The sequence below is a fragment of the Drosophila kikkawai genome, chromosome X (genome assembly GCF_030179895.1).
Source record: "Drosophila kikkawai strain 14028-0561.14 chromosome X, DkikHiC1v2, whole genome shotgun sequence".
Lineage (NCBI taxonomy): Eukaryota > Metazoa > Arthropoda > Insecta > Diptera > Drosophilidae > Drosophila > Drosophila kikkawai.
In genome coordinates, this window is record NC_091733.1 from 11,212,225 (window position 1) to 11,234,142 (window position 21,918).

Consider the following 21,918-nt stretch of genomic DNA (forward strand, 5'->3'; position numbering starts at 1 on the left):
CTCTAGAGTGTTGAAATATTTAGTTTTATTTGGCTGTAAGCTAAATCACGATCTTGGCTATTTAAAAAAAAAAATTTTATTTTTTATGTATAAGTTAAGGATATTTTATTTTCAATAAATTTACCAAAAATTGGGTCTAAAAAGGGAAAAATCTAGGTTTTAACTATTTTATTTGTTTATCAATAAAATCCATTAAAAAATTAGTATAAAAAGTGAAGCACCTAGGCTTTCACCATGTTGTTTTGTTAAAAAATCCCAATGATATATAGTCTATAAAGTAAAGAGTCTATGTTTTCACTATTTTATGTCACAGAAACTTAGTTTAACTATTTAATAAAAAAAAAAAAATAAATATCTAATGGAAAAATGGGGAAAAATGGAGAAGCATCTAAATTTGAATAATTTAATTTCCTGTTTTAGAGCAAGCTTTTGAAAATAAGGTTTTAAAACTAAAGCATCTAAGTTGTAAATACTATATTTCAATATTTAAAAAAAACGTAGTAAAAAATATTGTATAGGAAGATATAACACCAAGTTTTAAATAAATTGTAATATTATTAAACAAAATCAAATTAAGAATAGAGTCCCTAAAATAAGGAATCTAGAAATTCACTATATTGTTTTATAAACCTAGTTAGAAACATAGTCTAAAAAAAGATGAATATAGATTTTAAATTCTTGATTCTGTTATTCAAAGATAAAAAATAAAATAAAAACTATACAAAATGGCATTGTAGACGAATAATCTTTGTTTTAACTACAACTTCTTTTTTGAGAATCCAAGTATAAAATTAATTATAGGATCTAGGTTGTTATTATTATATTTTAATAAAAATTGAACCGTAGAAAATATAAAATCTGAGTTTTAATAATTTTTAAAATATTTTATTTTATTCCTATTATTTCTTGTTAGGTTTCTGTTATCATTTCAAAGGGTAATCACATCTTCGTTTCTATTTTTTTAAGCACTTGCCTACTTTCCACCTTTTTGGCCTGATTTATATATACATATATCCCATATATTATATATACTATTTGTTTTTCGGTTCTGCCTTGCTCTCTGCTGTCCAATGGATGCTTCTGCCACGTCTCGCTGTTGCGCCTCGGCGCTGCCCCCAACCCTCCAAGCCACCACTTGCCACCTCGCGGCGGCTTCAGCCTTCGCCCGTTCGCGTGGCTTACGAAATTGAATGAAAATAATCAAATCAAAATGAAAGAGGTTATGTAAATTTTGCTCACGTGTGTGTGTGTCTGGGTCCTGTGTGTGCTTTAGCGTGTGTGTGTCCTATCCCACTACGCTCCTTTTGCCCCGAAAAGTAACTTTTATTACTAATTTCTAGCTCTGCTTTCTCCCACTCGCATTTGCATAATTCACCGGGCCAAGTAAATAGCCAGACACATGAGATCCCGGCCAACTTTCAAGACCCAAACGGGATGGAGATATAGGGGTGTCGCCAGCTTATCTGCTGTAAATAAACCAAGTTTGGGTAAAAATTACCCAGAACCAAGCGCACAAAGGGAAAAGGGGTGGGGGAAAGCAAAGGGACGGGCTGGTGAGTGGGTGGGTAATCAGGCACTCAGGTAACGAATGGGGTTGCCAAGGACATACCGGTTTAAATAAAAATAAGAAAAATTAAGAACTTAACTGATAGCAGCCGACAAATCAGTCTTTAATCTAGCATAGTAAAATCTATAGATGAACCGATAGAATAACCTAGAAAAGAACCTATAGAAGAACCTGTGGAAAAACCAATAGAAGAAGCTTTAGAAGATCCTATAGAAGAACCTAAAGATTAAAATATAGTAAAATCTATAGGATAACTGAGAGAATAACCTATAATATAACCTATAATATAACCTATAATATAACCTTCAGAGGAATCTATGGAAAAATCAATATAAAATCAATAAAAAAAAAACCATAGAAGAACCTTTAAAAGAATCGATAGAAGAACCTTTGGAAAATCTTATTGAAAAACTTATAGATGAAATTATAGTAGAATCTGTAGAAGAACCGTTAGACTAGCCGATAAAATAACCTATAAAATAACCTATAAAAGAACCTATAGAAAACTCTTTGAAATAACCTATAGAAAAATCTATGGAAGAACCAAAAGAAGAATATATAAAAGATATCATGGAAGAATTTTTAGAAGATACGATTGAAAAACTTATAAAAGACCCTTAGAAGAACCTTTAGTAGAACCCCTAGAAGAGCTGATCAAGATCAATAGAAATTAGATAGTTAGATAGAAAATACAGAACCCAAAGCAACTGATATAAAAACTGATACAAAATAGCAATGCAGACTAAAGCTTCGTTCCAGGAACAACACAACTTCCTTCGCGGAAAACTTTGGCTGGCTGCCCAAAAGTGCAATTTCTTAGTTTCCTTATTTTCCGAGAGAGAGAGAGAGGGAGTGAGAAAGAGAGAAAGAGAAAGAAGTAAAGAGGATGTCCTCTGGTGTGAATAATTGTTTGCTTAAAAATTCCATTAAAAGGCGAAATAAACCAAGACGTGTCTCGTATCTCGTGTCCAATGAAGACATCCTTGAAAATGTGGTCAACTCTTTAAGGACTCGGTTCATAATGAACTGAGTAAGGCAACGTCATGGTGCTGGCTTGAACATTGTTTATATTCCAATTTATTAAACCAACTTATCGCTGGGTAGGATGAAAATTATGATTTCTAGGCCGAAAAACTTGAGTATTCACTGGGGTATTCCTAATTTATGGATTCCGAACGAAACTCAGTTCCGTTTTCATTCAGGAAGTTTGACTTGGCTACTGGCCTTCTATTCAGGCTATTGACTAATTTACTTAGCCCAAGTTTGATCGAGTTTGGTTGCCCTACCGAAGCAATTAAAGCAACCAAGTTAAGCCAAGGAAAAGGAGTCGGGGCCAGGGGGAAGCAGGAGCTCAAAGTTACGCAAAATTCTGTAGCTCTTTTGTACCAAAGTTCTGCCTCTGAGTGCCGTTTTCTCCCCTTTCTGGCGAAAAATACCAAACAAATTAGCATTAGAACTCGTTGGGCGAGAGAAGACACCGTTGCTGTGTCTTTGCAAAACTTGTTTACAAGTCGTTTGGCAATTATTCAATTCAATGGCAACGCCGATGGCCATTTTATATAATTTTCTGCGATGAGAGTTGGGCGTTGTGTGGGGTGCGCTGTGTGGATGTGGGAAAATGCCAGAGGGGAAATGCATTTAGAGCTGACCGGAAATCGCCTAATGCCCCCTCCCCCCCCCCCTGACAGGTGAAGTTGGGAATGGGGCTCAGAGCCAGGCGCTTTAAACTATGTTCAATTTTCTTTTTTCCTGGCAATTTCCCACTCTGACAGACGCAGACTTGGACATGGACACGGATGCGGACATTGCAACTGAGTTGGTAGGACACAAGACGAGGACTAGACAGACGCCCTAAGCAGTTGGCACAAACAACTTTTCCAAAGGAGCGCTGCTAAGGAACGAACATGAGGAATGAGGCAGGAAAATACCAGAGATTGGGGAGAGGCAAAAGGGTTCGAGAAGTGAAGGTAGAAAGGTGGGTGGCAGGAGTAGGGAGTTTTTGGTAAAGAAGAAGATACCAGGGGGACAGTTGTAAGGGACACGGTTGTGGATTTCGTTGCATCATCAGCGTCAGCGTCAGCGTCAATGTGACCCCTGACCCCCTTGACAACATTTGCCCTTTTCAAATGGATTTGCTTACTATTTTTCGTTACTGACTTAAATGTCTCCTAACAGAGTCTCTAAAGGAGCATCTGGGAGAAAGCAGCCCTTATAGCTTTTTATTTTAACGGGAAATATTTATATTCTGGGTTTCAAGGTTATTTATTATTAATACAAAAAGATTAAACTATAATACATTTTATTGTTGATGTCTTAAAAGCTTTAATTCTTTATTTGAAAATTTATAAAGCTCACTTAGCTTATTTTCCTTGACAAGTATCTTTTGGATACTATTTTGTAATATTTTTCTATATATTTTATTGTTAAATATATACATTTTATTTATGTAATTCTGCACTTATTTTTTTTTAATCCTGCTGCATAAACCTTATTCTTTCCTTATATATATGGTAGTACATAAACTTATCAATTTGTTCGCCTGAAGTTGTAACTTCATTGTGCTGCATTCGTGCTGGCGTTGGCTCGGTTGCTGAATAATTTATATGGCTTCCTGGACACTGGACTTGGGACAGTTTAATTTTCCTTTCTGTCCAACGCTTTTCCTCGATACCCGCCGCATTTCTCTCACTGTCAGCAGTTAACTTTGGGGCACATCCGTCGAGAATTGTTGTCGTCGTCGGCGTCGTTGTCTGTCCACACGTTGACTGGATTGTGGATGTGAAGGAGCTGGAGCTGGAGCTGGAGAGCTGCTTCTGTGGCTGGGAATTCCATCAAAAGTTGCCTTAGCCATCTTCCGCAGAGCCATCAAAAATTTGTCCGCATCTCCATAAAAGCTAAGCCAAGGCGAAAGGAAATATGAAATGATTTCTGTTTTCGAGGACGAAGCGGGCCGGCAGCCCCTAATTATGGCCTCTGTTGTGGCGGCAATAAATTATTATTGCTCAACACATACATACATACATTGCCAATTCAAAGTCAATTAAAGTCTCACGCAATTTGCTTGTCAAGTGGCAACAGGGAATTAAAAAAGTTTCTTTGGGGGAAAACTTGCCTGGGAAATTATTAAAATTTTAATTACGCAACTCTACAGGGGAAACTTGTAGACATCTCGCTCTGTCGTCACCGTTCTGCCATTGTCGTTATACGGAAAAACAGCAGCAAAGAAAGGTAAAGCAAACAGGACCTAGGAGGATTTTCCCTAAGACGAAAGATAGATACTCTCACCAAGCCAAAGTAAAGAGAAAAGCTTGATATACTCAAGGTTTTAGGTAAATTTTTACTTGATTTTTAGTAGTTGAAGGTGACACTCTTTACTTTCTTTCACCTTTCTTTTTCTTTTACTAAAATTTAACAAAAGAGCTTTTCCAAGTCTAAATCAAATCATAACCTCTCCGGTAATGACCTGTCTCAAAACTATATATTTCGTTAGCTCAAACTCCCTTTAAACTTGGCTCAGAACTAGCCCTCGCCGAGTTAAGTTGAGTTTGAATGACGCCCTGATGGATGGTTTGAGGGTTGGAAAAGACCTGGGGGAGGACTCGAAGGACACCCAGTGCCACCCACTCTCATTGTGCTGCGGCTGCTGTTGTCGTTGCGGTTGTTTCTTGCCTTGTTTTCGGCGATGTTCAGGGTGGTGCCACCTTTCCCCGGGGGGTGGGCTTTTTGGCCCACACAAAAAGAGCCAGCGTTGACGTGCTTAAATATCAAAGTACCCAACGACGACGTCAGGGGCTGCAGTTTTCGGGCACTCTGCTTTTGGGATGACTATCTTTAATCTGCTGCCACTTGTACATACTTGCAGATCGAACAGAGGCTAAAGCCGGATAAGACACGCTTGCCCAATTACCTGTCACCGTTACCGCTTCCGCTTGGTAATCGAAGGCATCGTAGAAGGGAGCACCAGCCGGACCAGAGGCATTATCACAAGGATAACCCCGAATCAGCAGCCTTCGCCATGGGCAAGAAGAACTCGAAATTGAAGCAGGACACCATCGATCGCCTGACAACAGACACATACTGTGAGTGTTCCTCATACCTACACATATCTATATACATAGATGTAGTATATATATACATACACATGTTTGGCCACAAATCATGGCCGAGTGCGTTGGCTTTGGGCGCCTTGAACTCCCCAGGATGATTTGCGAGCCGGTCCCTTGGTCTCCTGAAAGCCTTTTTGGCAGCTCTACGCCGGCAACGGGAGCTCCATCATATATCAGGGACAGAGTTTTTTTTTACACTTGCTCAATCCTTTGGACATTCATTATTTCTGGGATTTGGACAGCAGATTCCATTTTAGGGATGCATATTTGGACTTGCCATAGTGAAGTTTTAAATCGTATTAAAAAATACAATATAAAATGCAATCCTTAATTAATAGATGGATTATTTAGGACTGAATTTAATGGTGTATTTTTGATTTAATCCGATTTAATACTTCATAATTGAAATAATACCTATTTTTTTATTTAATACAAAATATTTGCAGTTTGTTTGGAGTGTTGGGAAAGTCTAAAAGAAAAATACGAATATTGTTGTAAAGGATTAAGAACTAAAAACCTAGAAAACCATTCAAATGTTTAGAATAAAAATAGGTTTTATTTTTAAAATTTAATTTAATTTCTATGTCCATATAGAAATTATGAATAAATAATAACTGACATAAAGTACAGGCTAGAAATGTATATCGAAAGTAATATAAGATAATCGATAAAAATATCGTGATCAATTTGATATCAAAAATATCCTGATTTATTGTAAATTCTATAGATATAGATATATAGAAATTTTTTAATATAAAAAATCTGATTTTATAATACAAAATAATATTTTTCTAAGTGGAGGAATCATTTTCGACCCCATAAACCATATATATTCTTGATCAGCATCAACATGCGAATCTTTCTAGACATGTCAGGAAGAAATCGATTTTTTGGCCATTTTTGCAAAATTTTATAAGGGGTTACATCTTTAAAATTAGCAAAAATGGCCAAAAATTTTGATTTCTTAAAATTTTAAATTTGGTATGCAGTTTTTTTAAATTAATAAAAACTAACACAAAACTGCTTTCCGAATCGAAATTAATGCATTTTTGGCTTAGTTATGATATATTTTAATTGTTACCTGCCAGGGTATACAAACTTTGGTTGGCCAAAGTTAGCTTTATTTCTTGTTTATTTTCTATATTTACTATTTTTTCTGATAAAGCGGCCCCGATATACATATCATAAACCATATCGATTTATTGCACAAAATAAAAATATCGCCTGATGTATCGACTTTTGTGGTATTATTGTTATTTGTTATTATAATTTTCATATAATTATTAATATTATTATTATTATTATAATTATTTTTTCGAACATAGGAAAATTCCGCATTAATCACAATGAAATAATTTCGACAAACATATCAAATGCCTCTTCAAATATCGATTCAATATCGATATTTCAAAATTCGATAATTTCCATCTTGGAAATTTCGATCTTGGTAAATAAACTTAGCTAATTTTTTTAATTTCTAATATTTTCTAATAATTTGCAACATTTTCTCTCCGTGCGGACTGTCATTGGTATATCAGCAATTTGCCAGTCTCGCCGCCGCCTTGATATGTAAACTCTGAATTTTCTAATGTGTTTAGCTGGGTGCCCGCCATAACCCAAAAGGGTTTGAATCGCTGGCTCCTTTCTGGGCTTACACATACCATACACGAATATGGCGGCGTCCTGATGACCCCCGGGGCCTCTGTTCCATTTAATTTTCTATGTAATTTCTCTTGGACAGGCAGGCAGGCAGAAGGGCAGGGAAACACTTGCCATAGAGCATGCAGTTTTATATATTTTCTAATAGTTGCACATGCCAGTGCGCGCCCTGAGGGGACAAAGACTATGTTCATTTCGACCGTGTCCACCATCCCTCGCATTTTCCATTTCCCATTCAACATTTTCCACTTACCACTCTTGGCACTCCTGCATTGCTCCATTGCTCTATGGCGCTTCGATTGCAGTTTAAGCGCTCTGGCTATGAGTTTTAAGAGTTTTCTTTTATTGTTTATTGCCTCGAGTGCGGCGGCCATAAGTAGGCTATACTTTTCCCCTTCCCACCCTGGAGCCATATGTGTGTGTGTGTGTGTGTGTGTCCGAAAGTACAGTGCGTACCATGCCGCTTTATGGGCCCCTCTCAGATTATACGAAACTCCATTGAATGGCTTAGTTTCCGATTAGCGGTTGCCCGGGCCTCAGTATATTTTATAGCAATAAAAAATAAGTAGACATTTGGTTTGTCAAAGGAGTCGTTAAGTTGTCAGGCGGTGCGTTATATGGAGATTCATGGCAAGTACAATATGGCCAAGTGCAATTGAATTGAATATTAGGAAAATTCATTAGCATTTAAAGTTGATAAATGTATGGCCTTGTTTTTTACATTGTATTTTATTTTTATTAATTTTAAGATAAAAATGGGATTTGTGGTGGGTCATTTAAAGGATCTTAAAGTTCAAGTTCCTGTTATTTTTATGTATCTATGTATCTATATTTAAATTCCTCTCTCTTAACGAGGAAGGGTTCCTGGTAAACCCAGTTTCACTAGTTGTAAAAGCAAATTGGTTTACTATGCACCTGTTATCAAGTTTTTCTAAACGATAATGAGCCTTTTTTAAGGCACAGTTAAGTCCCGGTTAAGTCCCAGTTAATTCCCAGTCATATCCCAGTAAAGTCCTTGCTAAGTCTCACTTAAGTCCTGGTTAAGTCCCAGTTAAATCCAAGATAAGTCCCAGTTTTGTCCAAGTAAACTCTTAGTAATGTCCTTGCTAAGTCTCACTTAAGTCCTGGTTAAGTCCCAGTTAAATCCAAGATAAGTCCCAGTTTTGTCCAAGTAAAGTCTCAGTTAAGTCCCAGCAAAGTCCTATTTAATTTTCAGTTAAGTTCCAAACCAAATTTTCTTAGCAGGAACTTTATCTGTTCGTAAAACTTTAATAGTTAAACAAGAAATCGATCCTCGGCAGGATAATACACCTAAATCACTGGTACCCCAGGGGTGATTCAGGAACCATTACGATTTAAAGCATTTCAGCAGTTAACAGAATTTAAACAGACATTTTGGAAAAAAGAAAGATCGGAATTACGTCTAGTCAGAGTTGGTAATCAACTTAAGTAGCCCATCGACAGTTTTGTTATCCTTTGTGAGCGACTTTCACTTTTTGCTTAATGTCTCGAATAATTACCCCTCGCCACTTAAAAACCCTTTCAGACTTCATGTTAATTGTCGGTCTATAAAATTCCATTGGTGGCTACGAAAAAACTAAGAGGGACAAGCCAATATGACAGCATTAGGGTCGAAAAGAGGGGGGGTTGCAGTGTGTGTCTGTGTGTGTGTGCAACATTTGATTACTTTTCGGCTCCCCTTGGCTCCGTCTGCCGGCCTGTCATGTATACCCAGCTTTATTCGCCAACCCCTTTTTCAGGCGCTTTTTTTCAGCGCCACCCCTGTGCACCTACCCTGCAGCAGCATGCATGGCTTTTATGTCAATTTCTGTTTGTTTTACGCTTCGACAAACAGTCGCAGGACGTGAGGTGGGGGTGGGGGGAGGAGGGGGAGGAGGCGGAGGGGGCTTGGGGCCAAATCGCTTATAAAACTAAAATGCATGACCCTTGCCAAGGGAGCCTCGGTCCTCCTCAGCTTACGACACGCTGCAGCAATGTCATATTGCAATGGCATTCGGAACCGCATTCATTTGGCTTTGGCACATGTATTTCGCTATGCAAACAGATGGAAAAGGGGGAGGGGAGGGGAGGGGAGAGGAAAGCGGAAAATGGAGGAATTTGGGAAAATGATGCTGTGTCCTGTTGGTCCCTCATCCCCCTTCCTGTGTGATAACTCCTCCCAGCTGATTTCGCACGCACTGGCACTGGCACTCAAAATTCACTTCAATGTTGAAATTATTATTGCACTTGTTGTGTTCAGTACGTGAGTGTGGGTGTGTGCGGGTGTATGGTTGGGGGAGCACTCAGCTTGTCCTGACATTTTCTCTGGCATTTAGCAGTGGAAATCAAATGTGTACAAGCAACAAGGAAAGCAGAACAGAACAGAGCAAAAACAAGCAGTGCCTCTGCACTGAGACAAAAAAGGGTGTAGAAGTAAGGGATAAATATTTAAAAATTAGTAAATAAAAAATGTAATTTAATAAATAAATTAATAAAATATATTTATATGGAATAAGCTATTCAGTTAATTTTTTTTTAAGTTCTTTAAAGAGTTAAGTTCTCCTAAAGAGCTTAATCTTTTTTAAATTAAAATATATTAAATTACTTATATAATTTTAAAATTAAATATAAATATTTAGTAACTACATAAGACTGTGAAGAGTCGTAAATATCTATAAAAGGGATATATTGGTGTGAAATTATTTTTAAAATTTTAATAGAATAAAATGCTAAAAAGGGAATTATTAGAAAATAAAAAATCAACCTTCTCTCATTTTAAATTACTTTTTCTTAGCTTAAAAGTATGAAAAGCTAAATTTAAAATAAATTAATAAAAGCTAAAAATAAAAAAGTTCATATTAATTATATAATTTTTAAATTAAAGCCAGCAAAGCTCAATTTTTATAAATTTACAAAGTTTATAATACAGACATAGCGAACAAAAAAACCATTTATATATATTTATTATAAATTTTATATTTTTTTAAAGTTGTTTTCTTTATATTATATATATTTTTAAGTGGTTTGTTGAATTAAAAACTTGTAATTTTCCGTTTCTTTTTAACATTTAAACATACATAATCCCCAATTAATTGTTCTGCATAGACTATAAATTCATTACCTTTCTCTTGGTGTAAGCAAAGAAATCAAAAGACGTTCCAAGGGTTGGGTAAAGTGACTGATAGTCGCTTTTGCCCCACTGTGCACTCTGCACTGTGCACACATGTTGTGTATAATTTGCTAATGGCGCAGGGAGTGGGCAATGGAACCCGGTTCTCCTCTGGCAGCCTGCACCGAACATTCCATTCATTGACTCAGTTAGTCGCTTCAGTGCAGCTCTGTTCAATTCCGACTGCCATATTCCCTGGCTGCTGCTCGTTTATAGACGCAAATTGATAAAGCAACAAACAGAAAGCGATTCGCCAGGGGAGGTGGAGGCTGACAGAGTCTCGATACGCCATATAACGACATTAGAAAATTGCCAATCGATGGGAAATTATGATGTGCTTTGCCGTCAACTTCAGCTGGCAGCGACATTTTAGCATAACGGCAACAATGAAGGGGGGCCAGGAATCGCTGGCAAACTTAATCAGAAGCGAACTGAGCTGCTAATTTGCGAAATGATCGGGTTGCTGCACTTAACAATGGCAACAATAGATGGGTACGATGGTACGGGGTATAAAGTGAAAGCAATCAGTCCTGTATTTGAGTTCTGAACCGCAAACGGAAACGAATATAACAGGGATAAACCTAAGAGTATGCCAGTAAATTAATTTAGAGGTAAGTGAGAGAGTATATAACCATATTTTAGCCTTAGCACTTCTTAAATTTAATTAATTTAAATTATTTAACATTAAATACATAAAAGAAAATCAATCGGTAACTGTATTTAAGTTCTGTTCTAGGTTAGGAAACGGAAATTACAAAGATTAAGTTTAGTGCTAGTAAGTAAATTTAGAGGTAAATAAGAGAGTAAATAACCATATTATAGCCGTAGCACTTCTTGTATAACTTAATTAATTTAAATTATTTACCATAAAAAACATACAAGAAAAGCAATCGGTAACTGTATTTAAGTTCTGTCAAGTTTAGTTCACTTTTGAACCGGAAATGGAAACAGAAATGACAGGTTGAGAATAAAAACCCATATTTTATTCTTAGCACTTATTTATATTTATTAAAATAAACGTTTTATAAAACCCAAACAGGACTGTACTCAAAACCGGAAACGGAAATGCCAGCCTAAAAGTATGCCAAGAAATTAGATCAAAAGACAGCAAGTAACCATTTTGTATCATAACCACTTAATTTTCAGTTAAATTTATTAAAACTAATATAAATTAAATACCTTAAACACTCACATCTTAACACCCTTGGCCCGTTTTTTCTGTATTTGCGCTGCCACTGTTATTCGCAAAATTAATTTCAGATATGATCATGATTAATTAGTCGCACCAGAGAGCCAATTTTAGATACGATCTGAGTCTGGCTTAGGTTGCAGGTTCCACTCTATTGGCCTGGCCAATTTGTCCATGTTTTGTCTGTGCCTTTGTGTGTGCTATCCATGGATTCCGTGGGACAATGGCTATGGCTGCTCTCACCCCGTTGCCGCAGAGGTGAGCTGTTGCGTTTCAGTTGCGTGCAAGGCCACCGAGGGGTTAACCGCAGACATGCGATGTGGCGGCGGCGGCGGCTGTGTGCTCAGGGTTAAGCCGAAAGCCGAATGCCGAGCGAGGTCACTTGTTGCCCCGCCTCGGAATCGCTGGAATCTAATCAAGTTTGGTAAATATTTGAGCCGAGAAGGGTGGGGCACACACATCCTTGTGGAGCGAACTGCAAGGTTGTTGCCAAAGTTGCTACCAAAAAAAAAAAAACGCACAGTCCTTGTGCCTCCAAACGTGTGTTCTGGTACTTGGCTAATGTTATGGGGTATATATGTATCTGTATCTCTTATGGTTTATTATATTTTAATTATAATTATTTATTTTAATAAATATTAAACTTTAAAATGGCTAGAATTAGTCACTTAATTATAGTTTGATTTGATTTTGATTTCTACCTTGAATTATATGTTGAGCTGTATCGAGCGGAAAAATCCAATATCGATAATACTTATGCGCTCAACAACAAAAATATCGTCAAGTTTAATGTATCAAACTTTGATTTATCGAAAAATATCGAATTTGTCAGTTAAATATAGATATTATTTAACAAAATCTTAAAAAGTATATCGAATTTATCGTTTAAATTCAGATATTATGCGCTCAACATCAAAAATATCGTTAATCAAACTTTGATTTATCGAAAAATATCGAATTTATCTTTTAAATGTAGATATTATCAAACAAAATCCTAACAAATACATAGAATTTATCATTTAAATTCAGATATTATGCGCTCAACAACAAACATATTGTAAAGTTTAATGTATCAAACTTTGATTTAATGAAAAATATGTAATATATCAGCTAAATATAGATATTATCTAACAAAACCCTTACAAATTTATTAAATTTATCGTTAAAATTCAGCTATTATGCGCTCAATAACAAGAATATTGTAAAGTTTATCAAATGTATCAACCTTTGATTTATCGAAAAATATCGAATTTATTCTTAAAATAAAATTAATAATAATAATAATAATATCTTTATATTAAACAAAATTCCCAAAAAAAAAAAATAATGTTAGGTGATCGATAACGTTGATATGTACCGTTGTAGTTTAAACCAAGTCAACGCTCGTCTTTGGCCTAGTTGATATATCAATATCGCAAACTTAAAAATCGATTTACGCATTGCCATAAATCTTAAATATCGATACACTATCGACATGTACATATTTTCGCCGTAAAATATGCCATATTCATTTTGCCAGGTATTTCTACTGTCGAGGCACTCGACTTGCTGTGTGTGTGCGTGTGTGTGTGGGGCCCGCATGCAGCTCGCAGCTCATTTAAAGTTCGCCTCTCATTCAACCTTCCCCCACACCTTTATACCATGGAAGGGGGGAAATGAAAAGCGGAAGAGGGCGAGGCCCTTTGCCAGCCATTCATTAATTAGCATGTGGCCACACCCAGCGGGAGCTCCTACCCGCCTTTTGCGTGTATGCGTAAGTGTGTGTGTCTCTCTCTCTGTGTGTGTGTGTGCAAAAAGTTCAAATTAAATCAGTTTAAAATTAAATTATATAAATACAAAAAAAAAGGCTAAACTGGCGGCATTTTGGCCTTTTTTTGTGAACAAGAAAAATGAATAAACGCTGCGGGCCACAAACAACTTTCGAGGGGAGCAAAAAACGCTGCCTTGTGCAAATAAACATTTAAATCGAAATCATTTTTGTGCCAGCTAAAAGAGGATCGGGGTGGGTGGGTGGTAGCGTCCTGGAGTTGTTCCTGGTAAGTAGCACACTCTGGTTCGGGCCTGGCTATGAACTAATTTGCTTTACAGCCGCCGGCGCTGCACAAACACCAACATTCTCTGCCATTCCCCTCCATACGGGGATACGGAATACTGATTACGAGAGGGATTGGGCAGGGGTATGGCTAGGGGGGGGAGGGGGAGGTGTGTATATATATGTATTATTCATGTAGCCGCAGTAAAAGTCGTCGGCCGACATCGACAGCGACAAGGATAACGCTCCTTGGAGCTTACTTAGCCAACGCGTTGGCGTGCGCAGACTTTTAAAAGGCCTGTGGGGGCCATCGGCATTGGCTGTGGGTGTCTGTGTCTGGTTATTTGGGGTACACACACCCCCACTCCCCTTCCACCCCCTTCCACTTGCCATTCTCCCTGACATTCCCCTCAGCCTAGGCTGCGGCCAATTTCAATTGCGTGCAGCAGCTGAAGTCAAATTTCCTTGGGTGTCAGAGGTTAGGCTCTGTTTTTTATTTGTAGAAAAAAAAATATATATATCTACCTTTTTTTTTGGGAGAAAACACAGCATCTCCATCATCATCAGTGGGTTTTTCTTGTTTTGTTTTTTTTTTCTTCATTTCCAAAGTGCTTTTTCTGCTGGCTTCTCACGTGTAATTGTTGGGGAAAACTCCGCCAGGAGGTTGAAGTAGGTCTATAAATTGGTCAGAAACTGGAAGAAGTCAAAATCTAAGCAGAAATAATCAAAAAAGAGAAAGAAAAGTGTCTACAAATAGATATAAAAACAAAGACATAACTTTGAATTGAAATTACTACTATTTTTTCAAAAGGGTTTTCTTTTATTTTGAATACAACTATGTTTTAAAGGTCTTCAGTTTGCATTTAAATTAATTTATTCACTTTACCTTGGCCAGCCAAGGACTGTAATTAATTAAATGATTTATTAAATGAGTGTGAGCACTTGGCGTGCGCGTTGCATTTCCCTGTCGCAGGTCATAAATTTCGTTAGCTTATTACTCATACGCAGTGTGGGCGCATCATCAGGGTAAAGGGAGAGAAGGAGAACCATCCTGCTGCTAAGCCTGTCAAGTGAACGCCATCAATCTCCAAGGACAGTCGATCCTTAGAGCAACTTAAGCCGCCATAACTCAGCGGCTCAGCCGGGTTGGCCTGATATAGGGTTGATTTTGATATTAAGACTGATAGCCTTGGGACACTTGAAGAGGTCCTTGATAAGTGTTGTCTCTGCCAGAGCTTAACTAATCTTTCCCTCTCTGTCTTCTCTTTGCAGTCACCGAAAAGGAAATTCGTCAATGGTAAGCATTTTCCAGTCTTTTTGTGCTTTTCCTACTTTCGTTTTGTGATGGTTCTGAATCGAATTACGCTTTTATTTTTTGTATATTTTTTTTTCGTGGGCATAATTAAAGGCAAAATTGCAACAAATTTGAGCTCGCTGTCTGCGGTTGCCCAGGGGAGGTGTGGGGGTGCAAATTAATTCCAATGCGTTATAAAATGTAAATAAAATTTAAAATGCAAAAGCAACAGCAGACAGTGTGTGTGTATGCGGCGGCGAGGTAAACTTTTTTCCCAAGCCAATATTTATCTTTCATTTGTTGTGTGAGTGTGTGTGTGGACATTATTGGTTTTTAATTTAAGTTTTAATCTTTATTTTTACTATCCTTCCTCTGTTGTTTCTCTCAACCTCTCTCTTTTACACTCTCTGGTTCCCCCCTTTATGCTAATCTATTTGTCTATTATTGCCCTGTCTCTCTATAAACCCCACTTGCTGTTTCTATGCTATCTCCGCTATCCCGACTCTTGACCTCTGACACACCGAAGGCACAAAGGCTTTCTCAAAGACTGTCCCAATGGTCTGCTGACCGAGCAAGTGAGTATCCAACATATTTTACCATCATCATCATCATCAGCATCAGCTACGTTGCCAAGGCTATCATCATAACCAACCGCAAACGGAATCCTCTTTTTGCGGCAATACATACTATATATATATATATATATATATATATATATATATATATATATATATATGTATATATATCTATAGAGCTTACACACATTTATAGTTAAGCCACACATTCAAAATCCTGAAATGCGGTTTGTCCTTATTCCCCATTCGCTTTTCTCTTTTTTGTGGCTGACTTTTGTGGCTTGAATAAAATAAATACCAGAAATGTACACACTCCATACACATGTCCTGGCTGTAATCCATTCATTGATTTGACAATTTCAAGTATTTCGATTCCGGAGTTGCAGCAAATAAACTGCATTCCCCGCCAGGATGCAGGATGCAAGGAGGCAGCCCATAAATATCCCTTTGCTTACACTTACACAATAATACATCCCATTCCTAGGATAACCTAACATCCCTGCGAGTCGTTTATTTCACTTAACTGCAGAATTTCGAAATTTTCACTTTAATGCTATTTTATGTGTCTAGTTCTGACTTGCTTACCTCCTCCAAACTCCAACTCCAACTCGAACTTAACTCGAACCCAGCTCCACATAAATATTTACTTGTCTCACCTCTCTCCCTTTCTTCCTCGTGGCTCCATCTCGCTCTCTCTCTCTCTCCTTTCCCGCAGGGCTTCATCAAAATCTACAAGCAATTCTTTCCCGACGGAGACCCCAGTAAATTCGCCTCCCTGGTATTTCGTGTCTTCGATGAGAATAATGTGAGTATGCGAGAAAAGTCAATATAATATATAAAAAAACAAGAAAGGAAGCTAACTTCGGTACGCCGAAGTTTGTATACCCTTGCAGATTGGTTTTGATATTTATATTATAAATTATAATGCCGAAAACAGACACTAAACAGAGTTTCATAACATTTTTTCTATATTTATTATGTTTACAGTTTGACAGTTACAGTTTTAAATTCCCAGCCTTACATTTTCTCTACATCTACGGATCGCTTCTATGGCAGCTATATGATATAGTTGTCCGATTTTTATAAAATTTAAAAAAAAATTCTGAAATAACATAATGTGTCCATATCCCAAAAATGATGCAAAAATTTTGAAAAACAGTCAAGTTATAATTTTTTTTTTTTAATTTATTGAACATTTGTATGGCAGCTATATGATATAGTCGTCCGATCCGGCTCGTTCCGACATATATAGCAGTAAGAGTATATAGAAGACTATATGCAAAGTTTCATTCAGATAACTTTAAAACTGAGGGACTAGTTTGCGTAGAAACGGACAGACGGACGGACAGACGGACAGACGGACGGACAGACGGACATGGCTAGATCGAGTCGGCTGTTGTTGCTGATCAAGAATATATATACTTTATAGGGTCGAAAAGGTCTCCTTCACTGTTTTGCAAACTTCTGACTGAAATTATAATACCCTGCAAGGGTATAAAAATACTGGATATATAATATATCGATAAATTTCCTTATTAATTTGATGTTTTTCTAAAACTTCGATACGTATTTTCACAACCCTATAAAATTCCTAATAAAATTCACATTTATCTTACCTCGTAGGACGGTGCCATTGAGTTCGAGGAGTTTATTCGGGCTTTGTCTATAACATCGCGTGGAAATCTAGACGAGAAGTTGCACTGTAAGTTGAAAACTAAACGAAATGCATTGTAAGATTGCCTAAAGTATATTACATATTTATTATATTGTATATAATATAAAACATTGTGTACCCGGTTTTGAAATACTCATTCCCAGGGGCCTTCCGTCTGTATGATGTGGACAACGATGGCTACATAACCCGCGAGGAGATGTACAACATAGTGGATGCCATCTACCAAATGGTGGTAAGTATGACTCTTGATTTATATATTATACATAAAATATAAATAATATATTGTAAATAAATCACTTAAAGGGCCAGCAGCCGCAGACAGAGGACGAGAATACGCCGCAGAAGCGAGTGGATAAGATCTTTGATCAGATGGACAAGAACCACGACGATCGCCTAACGCTGGAGGAGTTCCGTGAGGGCAGTAAAGCTGATCCACGTATAGTGCAGGCGTTAAGTTTAGGTGGTGATTAACAACCGCAGGGCCCGTAGTAGTAGTAGTACCATAGTAGTGGCAACGAAGCTCGTTAATGGCGGGGGGAGCGATATAGCGAGTGATATGAGTGATATGAGTGATATTAGACAACGAATTCCACGCAAATTCACAGACGTCAAAAAGGAACGAGAGTCGCCCGCCCCCTCACACACACACACACACACACACACACACAGTCGCACATATTCTATATATATTATATACTGTACTATATCCCATTTGCCCGATCCTTGGGATACAGTTCATCACAAGCCAACACGAACAGAGTTTTGAGTCCTTAAGTGAAATTCCAACTAATAGCAAATTATATATACGCATAAATACATAATATTTCAATTAACAACAGCCAAAAGCCGCATCAGCCGAAGAAATTGTTAAGCAAAACCCAAGAGTTATGCAAAAAATTAAAAAGAAACATTAAACAAAGAAGAACAAAAACCTATAAACACCAATTGAAGTCAGAGAAGCGCTTTTTGAATACGTATTTCGAATATATATATATATACACACATATATATTTGTGTATATAGGTAATTAATAAAGAAACAAAACAAAATGGAAAGCATAAACAAATTATTTATTAGGCAATTTGCTCTATATCTTAGGCATTTTTATTGAAATGCTTGCCAAGCGAAGGAGAAAAACTCAAGTTGACAACTATCGTTAAGTGCCGATAGCCAATTAATTAGGCCAGTTGACATAATTTTTTTTTTTGCAAAAATAAGAAACAAAAAGAAAACAAACTAAGCTGACACCTTTACTTATTTATACTTATTGAAACTAATTCGCTTATTGGCTTAAGCGCTTTAATCACACAAAAATTGAAAAAGCAAAAAAATCGATCTATTGTTTTGTTGCCTTTTTGTCGAGCAAAAGCCGCTCTAACTGTTGATAATCGAACGTGTTGATAATCGATGTTAAACTAAAACTAAGAACAAAAAATCACACCTAAACCGATAACCGAAACTAGAACTAGAAGTATTCGAAACACACAGACATATTTGCATGTGAAAATATTATTAATAAGATGCATAACGGGCAAGCTCTTGCTTAAACGTATGGCGTTACGCATCTTATTATTATATAACTATCCTAGCTTTTCAGCATGCGACATGAGTGTTCCTCCAGGGGAATCTCCTCCTCCTTCCAGGTTTTGTGTTAGCCTCCTTAGCCGCCATTCATTCATTGAGCTTGACAATCAACCTGATTTTGCTGTGGGGCCATCAAATGGTTCCCTATCATCCCATGGATAATCTTGTGGCGGCACTATTTTCGATGTATCTACAACTATTATCTATACTTTTTTTTGTGTGTGTGCATGAAGGGAATACCAAATGTGTTTGTACTTGTTTTTCTTTTTTCTTAACCACAAACCAGAGCTTGAAACTATATCAGTGGGGTTACCCTGCTAATCTATGCCTTACCAAAACTATCAACTATCTATGTGAAACTATCGCCAAACCATCGACTCTCCCTCTCTCTTTCTCTCTCTCTATCGCTCCATCTCTCTCTGATACATACTTGAGTTTATTGTTTTTGGTTCTGTATTTCTTTTTTGGACAAAGTATAATCACCATGCTAAAATAATTTCTATATTTTATATGTGGCTCAGCTTTAGATCGTGTAAATGTAAGGAGGAACCTACTTTGTATTCCAACTCTATATATCCTTCCAAAACATCCCGTTTTTCCCTTAATAATCATGAACCTTAGACTTTAATTTGGATGTTGCCTTGTAGTTTTGGCCTTAGTTTCTGTTTCCTTACCAAAAATTAAAATAAAAATCTAAAGAAATTTTGCTTTGCTGCCAAGGTTTCATATTCCTCTTCCGATGCCCAATCCCAATTTTTTTTCGCACCCAAAACCCTTTTTCTAGTTGTACACACTTGTATGAATATATACCTAGATAAAAGCCAAATAAATTGATATATACACCTATGTATAGGGAGAGAAATATACATATACATACACTCAGATATTGAAAATTAATATATATGTACATTATATATTATATTATATAGAAGTCCCCCTATTTGTATTTTACTTGTGCAATTTGCAAATTGTTTTTGCATAGATTTGAATTTAAGAAGACACTCTGCACACACGTTTGCATGCCTTCCCCCTGTCATCGTAAAAATATTTGAGAAATCAAACACAAAAGTTGAAAATAAAGTGAAACATAATGAAACATAATATCTACTATGAATATACCTATACATATATGCAACAAATACAAATCAAGAAACCAAAACTAAAACTAAACTGCAGCAACAATCAATTTTTCGCGCTTCTTATATACTCAGACTCCAAGTTATTGTGAACTACATATATATATATATATCTAAATATATATATATATATTGTATATAAACGTTTGAGAATCCAATTCACACAGAAGAAAGGAAACCCGAATCTAGGCTTTAAGGCAAACCCACTATCACTCCCCACACGTATTTCTATATGTAATTGCTAATCCGAACGATAAAGATAATCTTGAAAATCACTTTCCTATATATATATATGGTACATATTATTTTTTTTGGTATCTTGTAAGCGATAATGAAAACCTTACTTTGTGTGCATTATATTCAACATAAGCAATACTTAATTTAGCATTCGAATGCATTAAGCAAGTGTTTAATATTAATTAAATCGATTCTAAACGAAAAACCCAAGCGGAAACTCATTCTCTTCACACTGAAAAACACACACAAAACACACATAACTAACAAGTTTTTGGAATTATTGCGAAAAGAAAAACTAAAATCAGAACAAAATTCAAAATGAAGTTTTATTTATTAGATTTAAGTTGTAAAGGAAGTTCTAACCGAAAAGAAAAATAATAATCAAAAAATAGAATGAAGCTAAGGAACTCTGGTATCTTATTAATATTTTGTATATATAATTTTTATACCCTTGCAGGGTATTATAATTTCAGTCAGAAGTTTGCAACGCAGTGAAGGAGACGTTTCCGACCCTATAAAGTATATATATTCTTTATCAGCATCAACAGCCGAGTCGATCTAGTCATGTCCGTCTGTCCGTCTGTCTGTCTGTCCGTCTGTCCGTCTGTCCGTCTGTCCGTCTGTCCGTCTGTCTGTCTGTCTGTCTGTCTGTCCGTTTCTACGCAAACTAGTCCCTCAGTTTTAAAGCTATCTGAATGAAACTTTGCATATAGTCTTCTATATGCTCTCACTGCTATATATGTCGGAACAGGCCGGATCGGACGACTATATCATATAGCTGCCATACAAATGTTCGATATATTTGTAGAAAAAAAATTATTACTTTGCTGTTTTTCAACATTTTTACACCATTTTTTAGATATGGCCACTTTATACTATTTCAGAATTTTGGTAAAAATTTTATGAAAATCGGACGACTATATGATGAATTATGGTATAAATTTCATAAAAATCGGACAACTATATCATATAGCTGCCATATAAACCGATCGGTAGATGTAGAGAAAATGTAAAACTGGGAATGTAAAACTGTAACTGTCAAACTGTAAACATAATAAGTATAGGTAAACTCTGTTTTGTCAGTGTTTTCAGCATTTAAATCTATAATATAAACCTCAAAACCAATCTGCAAGGGTATACAGACTTCGGCGTGCCGAAGTTAGCTTCTTTTCTTGTTGAATTAATTTTTAATATTAAAAAAAAGAAATTATAAATAATTTTACATATTATATTGTTTAATTCAGTTCTTTTGTTTAATGCTTAACCCTAATTCAACAAAGTTCAATTAATATATTAAGAAAGTATTCATTTTTAATTAAAAAAAATAAATTTTTTTCGCAAGAATAATCGTCAAAAGGCCCCACTGTGCGCTTGAGTTGGGTTAGTTGCCGGAGGAGGCTTTAAATCCAAAAAATACATTAGTTTTTATATATTTAAAAACAAAATTTTATTTTTTATTATTTATAAATTTAAATATAATATTTTATAACAGTGAAGCAGTCATATCGGACCCTTAAAATCATACATATTCTTCAGAACCTTTTCTAATTTTTATAAAAACAAAATTTTATATATATGTATAAAAATATAATATTTAAAAATATTAAATTCAGTATGGAGATTATGCCCTTTTGATTTAGTTCAGCTCTTGATAAATTATAAATTAAATAAATTAAATTAATAAATAAATAAATA

General features: G+C 36.1%; 1 protein-coding gene across 4 annotated transcripts in view; it reads left to right on the forward strand.

Annotated features, from left to right (window-relative positions):
* LOC108083350 (frequenin-2) overlaps nt 1–20,535 on the forward strand; it is a 31,469-nt gene extending 10,934 nt beyond the window's left edge. For all 4 annotated transcript variants that reach the window (XM_041775022.2, XM_070288372.1, XM_070288373.1 and 1 more), the window contains 7 exons: nt 5,430–5,646; nt 14,995–15,019; nt 15,543–15,591; nt 16,307–16,396; nt 17,215–17,293; nt 17,410–17,498; nt 17,570–20,535. In XM_041775022.2, coding sequence (XP_041630956.1) covers nt 5,583–5,646; nt 14,995–15,019; nt 15,543–15,591; nt 16,307–16,396; nt 17,215–17,293; nt 17,410–17,498; nt 17,570–17,737 — 564 coding nt within the window. In that variant the 5' untranslated portion in view covers nt 5,430–5,582 and the 3' untranslated portion in view covers nt 17,738–20,535. The remainder of the gene's footprint in view (nt 1–5,429; nt 5,647–14,994; nt 15,020–15,542; nt 15,592–16,306; nt 16,397–17,214; nt 17,294–17,409; nt 17,499–17,569) is intronic.
* Nucleotides 20,536–21,918: the final 1,383 nt, after the last annotated feature.